Raw genomic sequence first — 12,041 nt, 5'->3', positions numbered from 1 at the left:
GTTGTAACAAAAAGAGCTAATAAAACTATAGCAAGTTAATGTGTACTCACAATTTAAACTTGTATATTTGTTGAATGATATATCACATGCATATTTATTCTTTTTCTTAACTTGAATACGTTGAATTTAAATATGTACGTACGTTTGTTGAGTAATGTATCACATATCAGTGAGATCTTACCTAATAATATAGGCGCCGTTGTTTTGCCTTAATTAGCCAGATCTAATCCACTGTTCATCTGATGTAGCAGACATGACATAGCATAAATTGCACATGATCGGACACTATCTTTGCCTGCTTGCTTTGCTACAATACAGCCTGCCTGAGCAGTGTATCACAGTGTCGTCTGTCGTCGTCGTGCCGCTGATCAATTTGGCCAAAGCAATGGCGATGGCGAGCGCGAACGTCCTCCTCCTCCCCGAGGCCGGCTCCGGCCACCTCATGTCGCTGATCGAGGCCGGCAAGCGGCTGCTCGCTCACGGCGGCCGGGGCGACGGCGAGGGCCCCGCGGTGACCGTCACCGTGCTGGTCGTCCGCCCGGCGACGTCCGAGTCGGCTGCCGAGGTCGACGCGCACGTCGGGCGCGTCGAGGCATCCGGGCTCGGCGTCCGGTTCCACCGCCTCCCCGCCGTCGAGCCGCCGCCGATGGGCTGCGCCGCCGGCAACGTGCAGGAGTTCAAGTCGCGGTACATGCAGCTGCAGGCGCCCCACGTGAGGGCCGCGGCGGCGGAGCTGGGCGCCGCCGCGCTCGTCGTCGACTTCTTCGCCACCGGCGTGCTCGACGCGGCCCGCGAGGCCGGCGTCCCGACGTACGTGTACTTCACGTCCACCGCCGCGTTGCTCGCGCTGATGCTGCGGCTGCCGGCGCTGGAGGAGGAGGTCCCCGTCGACTTCGAGGAGTTCGACGGCACGGTCGACGTCCCCGGGTTGCCGCCGGTGCCCGCTGGTTCCCTTCCCGCGTTCATGGGACGCAAGGAGAGCCCGAACTTCAAGTGGTTCGTCTACCACGGCCGCCGCTTCATGGACGCCGACGGCATCATCATCAACACAGTGGCCGAGCTTGAGCCGGCCCTCCTCGCCGCGATCGCCGACGGCCGTTGCGTGCCGGGACGAACGGCGCCGCCGCTGTACCCGATCGGCCCGGTGCTCGACCTCGAGGACAAGCCGTCGTCGAACGCTCGCTGCGTCCGGTGGCTCGACGCGCAGCCGCCGGCGTCGGTGCTGTTCCTCTGCTTCGGCAGCATGGGCTGGTTCGACGCCGCGAAGGCGCGCGAGGTCGCCGCGGGGCTCGAGCGCAGCGGCCACCGCTTCCTGTGGGCGCTGCGTGGCCCGCCCGCCGCCGGCACGGTGCACCCGACGGACGCGAGCCTCGACGAGCTCCTCCCGGAGGGGTTCCTGGAGAGGACCAAGGGGAGGGGGCTCGTGTGGCCGACGTGGGCGCCGCAGAAGGAGATCCTCGCCCACGCCGCCATCGGCGGCTTCGTGACGCACTGCGGGTGGAACTCGACGCTGGAGAGCCTGTGGCACGGCGTGCCGCTGGTGCCGTGGCCGCTGTACGCGGAGCAGCGCCTGAACGCGTTCGAGCTGGTGCGCGACATGGGCGTGGCCGTGCCGCTCGGGGTGGACGGGAAGCGGCGGGACAGCTTCGTGGAGGCGGCGGAGCTGGAGCGCGCGGTGAGGTCGCTGATGGACGACGCGTCGGAGGTGGGGAGGAAGGCGAGGGAGAAGGCGGCGGAGATGAAGGCCGTGTGCCGGAACGCCGTGGCGCCGGGCGGCGGCTCGTCGTACGCCGCGTTGCAGAGGCTGCTCGGGGCAATTCGCGGCGGCTTCTCTACTATGACCCAGTGACGTGCAGCTGCGGCGTGCGTGCGGCTGGTTTGAGTGTGAGTGTGAGTGTTCGTCGTCACTACCGCTAAATTTTTATTTGATGGATCCAACGGTCAGGGTGCAGTCCTCGCTCGGCCGCCTTGAACTAATTTGCCAGCTTTGATCTGATTTTGGCTGTTATGTTACACTGTAATCAGTAGCCGAAAATGTGTGCCAGTTCATGGTGAGCGGATCGCATTAGCTCACTGTGAATTCTTTTTTTTGCTTTACACTGTTTTCTGTTGAACAAGACACGACAAAACATTGTAATGTTGGAATTAGTTGTACCAAAATTTAGACTTGATAAATATAAGCTGTACTCTCTCCGATCTCAAAATAAGTGTAGTTTTGCACTTTATGTGTGACTAAATGTTTTTAAATTTTTCATAAATTTTTAAATAAGATAGACGGTCAAATGTTGGACACGGATATTTACGGCTGCACTTATTTTGGGACGGAAGTAGTATATGCCCGCTGAATTCTTTCTTATTTTATTCGCACGAACTGTAATGTACTAATTGGGGTTGCCAAGATTGATGCATCGGATTGAACGACCCTGACCACAAAATCTAAAGCAAAATATAGTCCTGTCTTGTCCCGACGGGTCCTCAAATAGTCAGATCCCTGTCGAGGGTATGTAAGATCGAGGCCACTGCTTCCGTCAAAAGCGAAACTAATTTTAGCCGTCACATCGTATGTTTGATCGAATGTCGGGTTAGGTTTTTGGACACGAATGAAAAAACTAATTTCATAACTCGCCTGTAAACCGCGAGACGAATCTTTTGGACCTAATTAATCTGTCATTAGTACATATAGATTACTGTAGCACTTATAGCTAATTATGGACTAATTAGGCTCAAAAGATTTGTCTCGTCATTTCCTCCCTAACTGTGTAATTAGTTTTTCTTTTAATCTACATTTAATACTTTATGCATGTGTCTAAAGATTTGATGTGATGTTTTTGGAAAAAAAATTTTGAGAAGTAAACGGGGGGTAGAACTAGGGATGCACATGGATTGGGTTGGGTCGACCCAAGGTCTGACACTCTGACCCAATGGTGCCAATCCCAGTGTGGTGAGTTCCGGGGCATGGGTCATCTCGACAAACAAATCCAATATGGCACATCCACTCACTCACCCACGATCCCTTCGTGGGTCGACCCATCCTGTCTGTTCTTGCTCTTCTCATTGCTCGCGAAGCAGCAATGATGTGAAGTCAGACAATTCATAATTATAATAGATCAATACAGCAAAAAAAAATCATCACAGATTAGCCATACGAAACGATATTTATCGTGTGTACTACGCGTATAAGATGTGGAATCTTGTATATAGTGGTTTGATGGATATATGGGTCGAGCCAGCGGATCAACATGGGTCGACCCATGATGGCCCATCAAATTTTGTTAGGTTGACCCACGATGTTTTTGCTTCATGTTTTGTGGATGCAATAAGTTCACCAGAGGTCCCTCAATTTAACAGCGAGATTTTTTTAGTCCCTCAACCACAAAACCAGAAATGTTCACCCCTAAACTTACTCAAACCATTCGAAAAAGATCCCATGCCAGTATTTGCGCCCGGTTTTGCTGACGTGGCATCCTAGTCAGCAAAAAAATAAAAAAATAAATATGTGGGGCCCACATGTAAGTGAGAGAAAATGGTGTAGACCCCACATCTCTCCTTTTCTTTTTCTCTTATCTTCTCTCCTTCTCTCGAGCAAGCGTGGTGGGGCGTGAGGCGGCCGGTGGCAGAGCAGGGGTAGCGGCGGCGGGAGAGGGGGAGAGAGACGGCTGACGCGATGGCGAGCTAGGCAGTTGAGAGGAGCGGCAGGAGAGGATGCGCCGGCGGTAGCAGCTGGTGCCGGTCGGAGAGGGGGAGATGAGACCCGCAGGAGAGGGGGCGCCGACGGGACATGATGTCGGCCCCATGTTTTGTCGGCTACTCCTCGTACCAACTCCGGCGAGTACGGCCTCGCCTGAGTCAGCAGTGGAGGGGGTGGCATCGACCGGTGGACCGGCGTCCTCAACGTCCCGCTCTCCCGAGGTGGCCCTCCCTTCCGTGCCGCCGCCTCGCTCGTCCTTACTTCAGCCAAAACCCTCACCGTAAGCCCCAATCGGCCAATCCCCTACACCGTTGTCTCCTTCCTGCCCCGCCAGTGTCCACAACCTCTCGTAGCAAGCCCGGAACACCTCCGGCGGCGGCACGGCGTCAAACTACTCCTCCAGGTTGTCCGGCTCCACCGTGTCGGCCTGCGACAGCCGCGTATCTATGCCGGCGGGGTCGCGCGGCTAGAACCGGTTGTACCAGATGTCGAAGAGGAAGACGTAGAGCTACGCCGTGGGCACGACCAGCTCCGGTTACCAGACGAGGATGAGGTAGAGGATGTGGACAAGAACGGTGGTGGAACGGGCTGCGCCACCGCTGCACGCCGTCGAGCCACCGCGCGAGCCCGACAGCCCAGGTGAGCACCCCCATGATGCGGAACCAGTTCGCCTTGGCGCGATGCACGCTCCACGTGTGCCCGTCGACGTCGAGCATGTGGCGCACCACCTCCCGCCCCAGCGGCAGCTCAGACCGCTCTAGCCACGCGGCGATGATGCGCACGACGGCAGCACAGAGCGCCTCCGAGCTCGCCATCGCGTCGGCTGTCTCTCTCCCCCTCTCCCACCGCCGCCCCCACTCTCTGCCCCCGGCCGTCTCACGCACCGCCGCGCCTGCTCGAGAAAAGGAGAGAAGAGAAGAGAAAAAGAAAAGAAAGGAGAGATGTGGGGCCTACACCATTTTCTCTCACTTATATGTGGGCCCCACATATTTTTTTTATATTTTTTGCTGACTGGATGCCACGTCAGTAAAACAGGGCGCAAATACTGCGATGGGACCTCCTTTGAATGGTTTGAGTGAGTTTAGGGGTGAACATTTCTGGTTTTGTGGTTGAGGGACCTCAAAAAATCTCGCTGTTAAGTTGAGGGACCTCCGGTGAACTTATTCCTTTGTGGATTGGGTCACTGGGTAGATATCGACCTAGCCTACTTCTTAGAAGTGGTGAATGGTGTGGCAACATATAACGACCACTTGACCAGTAGGGATGGGCGTGGTAGGGCCAACCCGCTGGACTCATTGACCCATCCAACAAAATTGGCTTCAATGGGTAAATGGGCTGGCCCAAAATAGAAAAGTTGGCTCCAATGGTTAAGGGGTCCAACACATGCTACCTTCATCGGCCTCCACACCAGGGCAACGTATCTTATGCACACATCTAACCTCGTGCACTCATGCACTCGGCTGTTATATACCCATCAATCCTGATCTAACGGATACGATCTAGGTGACTAGGTGAGGTGTTTTTTCAGAAAAGCGCCCGCATCCTCCATACAAATTTGCAGATGACCCCTTACCTTCTTTACTCTTCTCCGTGCTCATTCCTAATCGATCCCCATCCCCAAACCTTCTCCCTCTCCATGTGGCAGGAAGTCGACGCACGCAAAAATCATAAAGAACAAAATTGTATTGGTCCTTTTTACAAATAAGTTCATTTGAACAATTCAAATTTTGAATTTTCAAAATTTGACAACTTCGAACAAAAATTAGGGTTAATAAATTATTTCAAATGGAAAAGTCACCCAAACCAAAGTTGTAGAACTCATCGAGATGAATTTTTATTTTGGTCATTTCTCCATCTGACTATGTGAACAATTTGAAATTTGAAATTCAAAGTTTAAGAACTTCAAATAAAGTTTTTTATTAGTGAACGACTTCAACTGAAAAAGTTATCAATAACAAAGTTGTATAATCTATCTAGATCTACAATTTTTATTTTGGTCATTTGTTCATCCGATAAAACGATTTTAATATTGTTCACAAATTTTACATATCTCCCATATGGTTTCATAAATTATAAGAGAGAAGTGTAAATTTTGTGAACAATATTACTATCACTTACTCGGATGAAGAAATGACAAAAATAAAAGTTATAGATATTGATGAGTTATACAACTTTGTTGTTGATGACTTTTTCAGTTGAAATCATTTAGTATTTGAAAATATTGTTTGAAGTTTTCATAATTTGAAATTCAAATTCAAATTATTGAAACAAAGTCATATAGCAGAATGACCAAAACAGAAGTTGTAGATATTGATGATTTATACAACTTTGTTGTTGATGACTTTTTCAGTTGAAACCATTTAGTATTTGAAAATGTTATTTGAAGTTGTCATAATTTAAAATTCAAATTTTATATAGGTCAATCAAACTCAGATGGAGAAATAATCAAAATAAAATTGGCAGATCTCAATAAGTTATACAACTTTGTTTTTGACAACCTTTTCACATAAGTTCATTTAGTATGATAAAATTCGATTTGAAGTTTTAATATTTTGAAATTAATTGAGAGAAGGGAGGCAATATAGACTTCTCGGCTGGGCTGGTGGCCTGAAAAGGGAGGAGGGGAAGGGGAAGCTGGCCCGAGGAGGGAGAGAGGGGCTACGGGCTGAGGGAGGGAGAGAATAACTCTTAATATATTTTTCTAGAAATGCAATATATAAATCTACGTTTTATTTGTCCCCCTTATGACAAATTATTATTCGTCACAATGTTCCATTGAAATACTTTATAACGATTTCTAGTTGGTATTAACAACGAACATCTTTTTTTTGTCACCAAGCCACCCCATCTCATACTAATCATCATAAAATGGAATATGCTAATAAAGAATAGCTATGATGTCACGAGAAATTGGTCACAAAAGGTTATATTTCTTGTAGTGGCCATTGGCCATCCTCACGTCTAGGATGGCAGGCCGCATCACTGGCGTTTTGGCGCCTGTAGTGTGTTCATATAATCATGCAACTAGCTAGACATTGAACTGGGCGGAACTCAAGCAGCATCAGAGCACAGCTGGCCTATAGGCAACGGTGGGGTAGCGCCCAGGTCAGGCCGCAGCCGCTTCGATGCCGTCTTTCACCACCGGCACGGTCGTACTGCTGCTTGCTGCGCGCGTGGTTCGTCGCCAGCTATAGATCGAATCTATGTTGTGGTGGTCGCCGCGATGGCAAGCCTCCTGCTGACCGCATTCGATGCACTCGGAGCATTTCTCCATTATTTTCGTTAAAAAAAAGTTCTCCATTCAAGTATTTGTGCTTTGTGTTAACTGATTGCAAAATTGTCCGTGATTGCAAAGGCACTGAAAATTGAATAACGATTTGTGTCCATTTCTTAATTTCTCTCGTTAGTTTGCTTGATTGGACATCACCTACCTTATTCTTGGCATGACAGCCTCCATGCCATGTTTTTTTCCTCAGGCAGTGTGTAGTTCCATGTTAAAATTAAAAGTTTGAAGAAATTGGAACGATGTGACATAAATGTTAGAAGTTTGTGTGTGTAGAAAAGTTCGATGTGACGGAAAAGTTGAAAGTTTGAAGAAAAAAGTTGAAATCTAAACAGGGCCTCAAACAGGCGCTGCCGCTGCTTGCACGTCAGGCTCTACACACCGGCGAAGAGAGACCAGTTAGTCGCGACAGGAAACGGTAGGCACGTCAGTGGGGGCGATTCTTTCTTCCGCACGGAGAAGTTGAAGGTTTGGGAATGGGGATCAATCTGGGGAGTACGGAGAAGAGGAAAGAAAGCAAACGGTCAGATGTAAATTTGTATAGATGATGCGGGCGGTTTTCTGAAAAATCACGTCTGCTTAGACCGTATTCGTCTGATCACGATCGGAGGGCCTATAACAGCCGAGTGCATGTGTCGAAACATGAATTCGGCAATAATAAAAGGGGGTAGCGCACGAGACCTAAAAGTGGATGGATACGGAGACAAGGATTTAGACAGGTTCAGGCCCTCTCAATGAGAGGTAATACCCTACTCCTGTTTGAGGATTTGAATCCACCGGGTATAGTATAAATCTGACGATCTAGTTGTGTCATACCCCCTAGAGGGCCTCCTGCCCACCTTATATAGGATGGAGGGCAGGATTACAAGATAGAAATCTTAACCAATACGGTATCGGTTTCTTAATCTACTTTACAATATCATCAAACCAGGACTTCAGGCCGTTCCGTAATATACAAGGAAACATAATACCCAAGTCATGATCCTTTACATATTCTATAGACATAAACTATCCCCTATATCCAGTCGGATAACCATGCCGTGTGGGTATGGGGTACCCATAATCTCCACAGTAGCCCCTGAGACCTTCACAGTCGAAAAGATATTCTTCTCTCGAACTAGATTACTCCAAAATCGAGTGCTTCAATCATCTTTGCCATGATTTCCCGAGTACTTTTACCAAATCTGAAGACTGTGGAGGGCTGAAAAATAAAGTCAGGTGCATCGACTGGATGCACCTAATAGGTGTAGCCCCCGACTATGTGGTTAGCTGAACAAACTAAGCATATAGTCAAGGAATAAATAATCCAACCAACGAGTGGTTTTGATAATTGTAATCAATCAAGTGACTTGATATCAATACATAGCATATGCGGTGTGAATCCCCGAATAACATGATCCAAGTGATATACCAACTGCTTTGTAAAAATTGATGCGAGCAACCTAAACTTGACTACATCATTGAAAATACACATAGCAAAACAGCTATAAAAAAGCTTGAATGATGTGAATAAAGAAATTTCCAAAGTATTGGGCATACGCCATGCGCACACTGCTTTAACAGATGTGCTTAAGTCCCTAAAAGACACATAGTTTCACCACACCCAAAAATATACGGCATATGTGGTGTAACATCCGAGTAAATAAACTCAAAAAGGATTCACCAACCGCCTGGAAAATGACCATAATATATAATCAGCCTAAGCCATAATATTGGTCAATAAAAGTGCACACTTGTGGCAAGAAAACAACGATATTGTATCCAATCAATTGCTTAAAAACCCCAAACAACACCTTGACTTCTATAAAAAAGTCAGCGGGGCAGCTATATAAAGCTTTACTGTTTGACACCTTTTAAGATGCATTGTACCAACTCCTAAAAAGTTGAGTAACTGTGGTATAAAAGGATTTTAAGGTATTGGGCACTTGATCACACGCACTTTTGCCTAAGAAAAAATATGCCTAAGTCCCTAAAAGAACGTGGCAGGCCACACCTAAAAATATGGGCTGCAGACATATTAGGCCTAGGCCAAAAAATATGCCTTCGACACCCTTTAAAGGATGACGCATGTAACATGCTCCCGAGTAATAAATCTTCCGGGTGATATAGACCAAGTGTAGTTCATATTAATAGCTTCTGATCTGAGTGATTGTCCCTCATGGGATACTCCAAAATAGATATAAAAATTGAATCCCGACTGGCGCAAGTATTCGGTTGATAACCCTTACGGGGAATAATGATTGGTCCAATCGTTGAGCATAAGAGATCGACTCATGACCATGAATCCATGTTAAATGTATCCGGAACAAGTCCAAATTGAAGATATAATCCTCGCGCTTGAGTTGATGAGCCCCTGAGCATATAGCTTGTCGTTCTGTCGTAGTCAAAATTATCCATTGGCTATAGCTGATGCAGTCGACATAATGGCCAGATGACTAACATGGAGATGATATCACCCATCAAAGCTGACGAAGATGTTGGTGGTGGTAAAAACAATGACACCAATCAAAGGTGATGAAGTCACGTAGCCATGGAGGTGAGGAAACCAGTCGGCGGTAGGCAGATCAACTAACAATGAAGATGAAGGCACCCAGCAATAGCGATAGAGTTGTGTAGTCATGGTGACGAAATAATCAGTCGGAGACAGACGAGACAGCTGGTGAAGAAGACGAAGACGCCCATCAGTAAAGGCATAATAAGCTAGCCATGAAAGCGAAAACACCATGGGCGAAGATACGTGTCTAATCACTTGAGTCTGTTATCCATGAAAGCTATTGACGTCACATTTCGCGATGGTGTCTAGATTAGGCGATGGTGTCTGTCATCGAGTAGCAATCACTTGAGTGAAGATACGTGTTGAAGATGTCCGAGTAGAATTCTTGAAAATTGGAGAACCACTTGTAGTAGATTAGCACGACGTCAAATTTCGCGACGCGTGCCGAGATGTCGAGGCCCATGTAGACGTCGTGGTTGGTGAAGTAGCAAAACTTGCAAAGTAGCGGCAATAGAGTTTGCCAATGCTGAAGATAATGAAGGTGAAGTCGCTCCATTATGATGACAAAGTTGCATTGCCGTGATAAAGTGAACACGAGTCGGCAGCAACAGAAGCAAACCATAGCGAAGACGCGCAGTTGTGAAGATAAAAGCTCCAGTCGGCGGCGGCATAACCAGTCGGCAATAGAAGACGATGATGTCCATCAGTAGTGGTAGCGGTATAAACCAGACATAGAGGCGAGGGCACTAGTCAACAGCAGACGAGACGACCGGCGGTGAAGACGATAAGGCCAACAACTAGTGGCAGAATCATGCAGCCAAGGAAGTGAAGAAACCAGTCGGCAGCAGACGTAGACAAATTTTGTTGAAGGTGATGACGCCTATTAGCGGTGGCGGCGACGTGGCCGGCCGTGAAGACGATATCACCAGTTGGCGTCATACGAGGCGGCGAGCCGCTCGGTGAAGACATAGACGCCCAACAACGGTGGTGTGACCAACCAACCATATAGGCGAGGGCACCAGTCGAAGGCGGTGAAGGCAGCCGGTGGCGGCGAAGGCAGCCGGTCGGTGAAGACGTAGACGCCCAACAACGGCGGCATAATAGGCTAGCCGTACAGGCGGAGACACCAGTCGGCGGCGGTGAAGGCTAGCCGGTCAGTGAAGACGAGGATGCACAACAACGGCGGCATAATAGGCCAGCCGTGCAGGCGGAGACACCAGTCGGCGGCGGCGAAGGCGAGCCGGTCGGTGAAGACATAGATGCCCAACAACGGCGGTTAAATAGGCCAGCCGTGCAGGTGGAGACACAAGTCGGCGGCGACGAAGGCGAGCCGGTCGGTGAAGACGTAAACGCCCAACAACGGTAGTGTGACCAACCAACCGTATAGGCGAGGGCACCAATTGGCGGCAGCGAATGCAGCCGGTCGGTGAAGACGTAGATGCCCAACAACGGCAGCATAATAGGCCAGCCGTGCAGGCAAAGACACCAGCCAGCGGTGGCGAAGGCGAGCCGGTCGGTGAAGACGTAGACGCCCAACAATGGTGGTGTGACCAACCAACCGTATAGGCGAGGGCACCAGCCAGCGGCGGCGAAGGCGAGCCGATGGTGATGTTTTGACTGATCCATTCCTGAAGCGTAGGAGATAGGTTTAAAGCCATGAATTCCTATTATGCATATCTGGATCTGGATCCTGCAGAACAAACATATAGGATGAGTAGTATCTGATGTAAATATAATACTCGAGGAAAATTCAAGTATTTTAAAATGTTTACAAATATGTATTTCTCCTCTTGTTAATTTTGGTTTCCCCGAGCAGATGACTCCTTACGTTTAAACACTCTGCCCGACTAGTCATAGCTCCCAAGCACCGGGAGTCGGCCTAGGCACTTCCCAAACACGCATATGAGTGACATGAGTTCGTCATTAATGGAACAAAGTTTCACGGATCGGAGTTTACTACTCGGGTACTTTTGCAATTGTTAAGAGCAAAAAATAAATTATTTTATCTCTATGCTTTTGATTTATTCCGAGTAATACTTAGCACCTTGCGTTACTCGATCCATCCAACGAGCCCCCGGGTGCTAGGAATCGGCCCAAAGGCAACTATCCATTGGCAAACCAAACGGAAAGCATAGGTAGATGTAACTCCATAACTCGATAGGTACTTTTGTACTCAGATTATTTCACACGCCATCAAGATAAATATTATGAAAATTGTTGAAAAATATGATATAATATCTGTAGTCCCCGACTCACTAGTCAACGGCGAACCAGTTGATGTAGTGAGGCAGAGGAAAAGGAAAATATCATATAAAGAAAATTAATGATGACTTAGCTTTGTAATATTCCCCTTGGTGATGGCAGAGGTAGCCAATGTAGGAACAAAGTCATCCATCAATAACAATGAAGACACCAGTCGGCGACGACGAAGGCGGTCGACGGTGAAAGCGAAGATGCGCACCAACGGCGGCATAATAGGCCAACCGTGTAGGCAGAGACACCAGTCGGCAGCGGCAAAGGCAAGCCGGTCAGTGAAGACGTAGACGCTCATGAACGGTGGTGTGACCAACCAACCG

General features: G+C 48.5%; 1 protein-coding gene across 1 annotated transcript; it reads left to right on the top strand.

The window, feature by feature from the left end:
* Positions 1 to 274: 274 nt before the first annotated feature.
* On the top strand, positions 275 to 2,283 carry LOC127778665 (anthocyanidin 3-O-glucosyltransferase 2-like). Its single transcript, XM_052305287.1, has one exon. The coding sequence runs from the start codon at positions 275 to 277 to the stop codon at positions 1,847 to 1,849; it is 1,575 nt and encodes a 524-aa protein (XP_052161247.1). The 3' UTR covers positions 1,850 to 2,283.
* Positions 2,284 to 12,041: the final 9,758 nt, after the last annotated feature.

Source organism: Oryza glaberrima, chromosome 7 (genome assembly GCF_000147395.1).
Source record: "Oryza glaberrima chromosome 7, OglaRS2, whole genome shotgun sequence".
NCBI classification, from domain to species: domain Eukaryota; kingdom Viridiplantae; phylum Streptophyta; class Magnoliopsida; order Poales; family Poaceae; genus Oryza; species Oryza glaberrima.
Note: the sequence above shows the minus strand (reverse complement) of the source record. Positions and strands in the feature narration are given on the sequence as shown.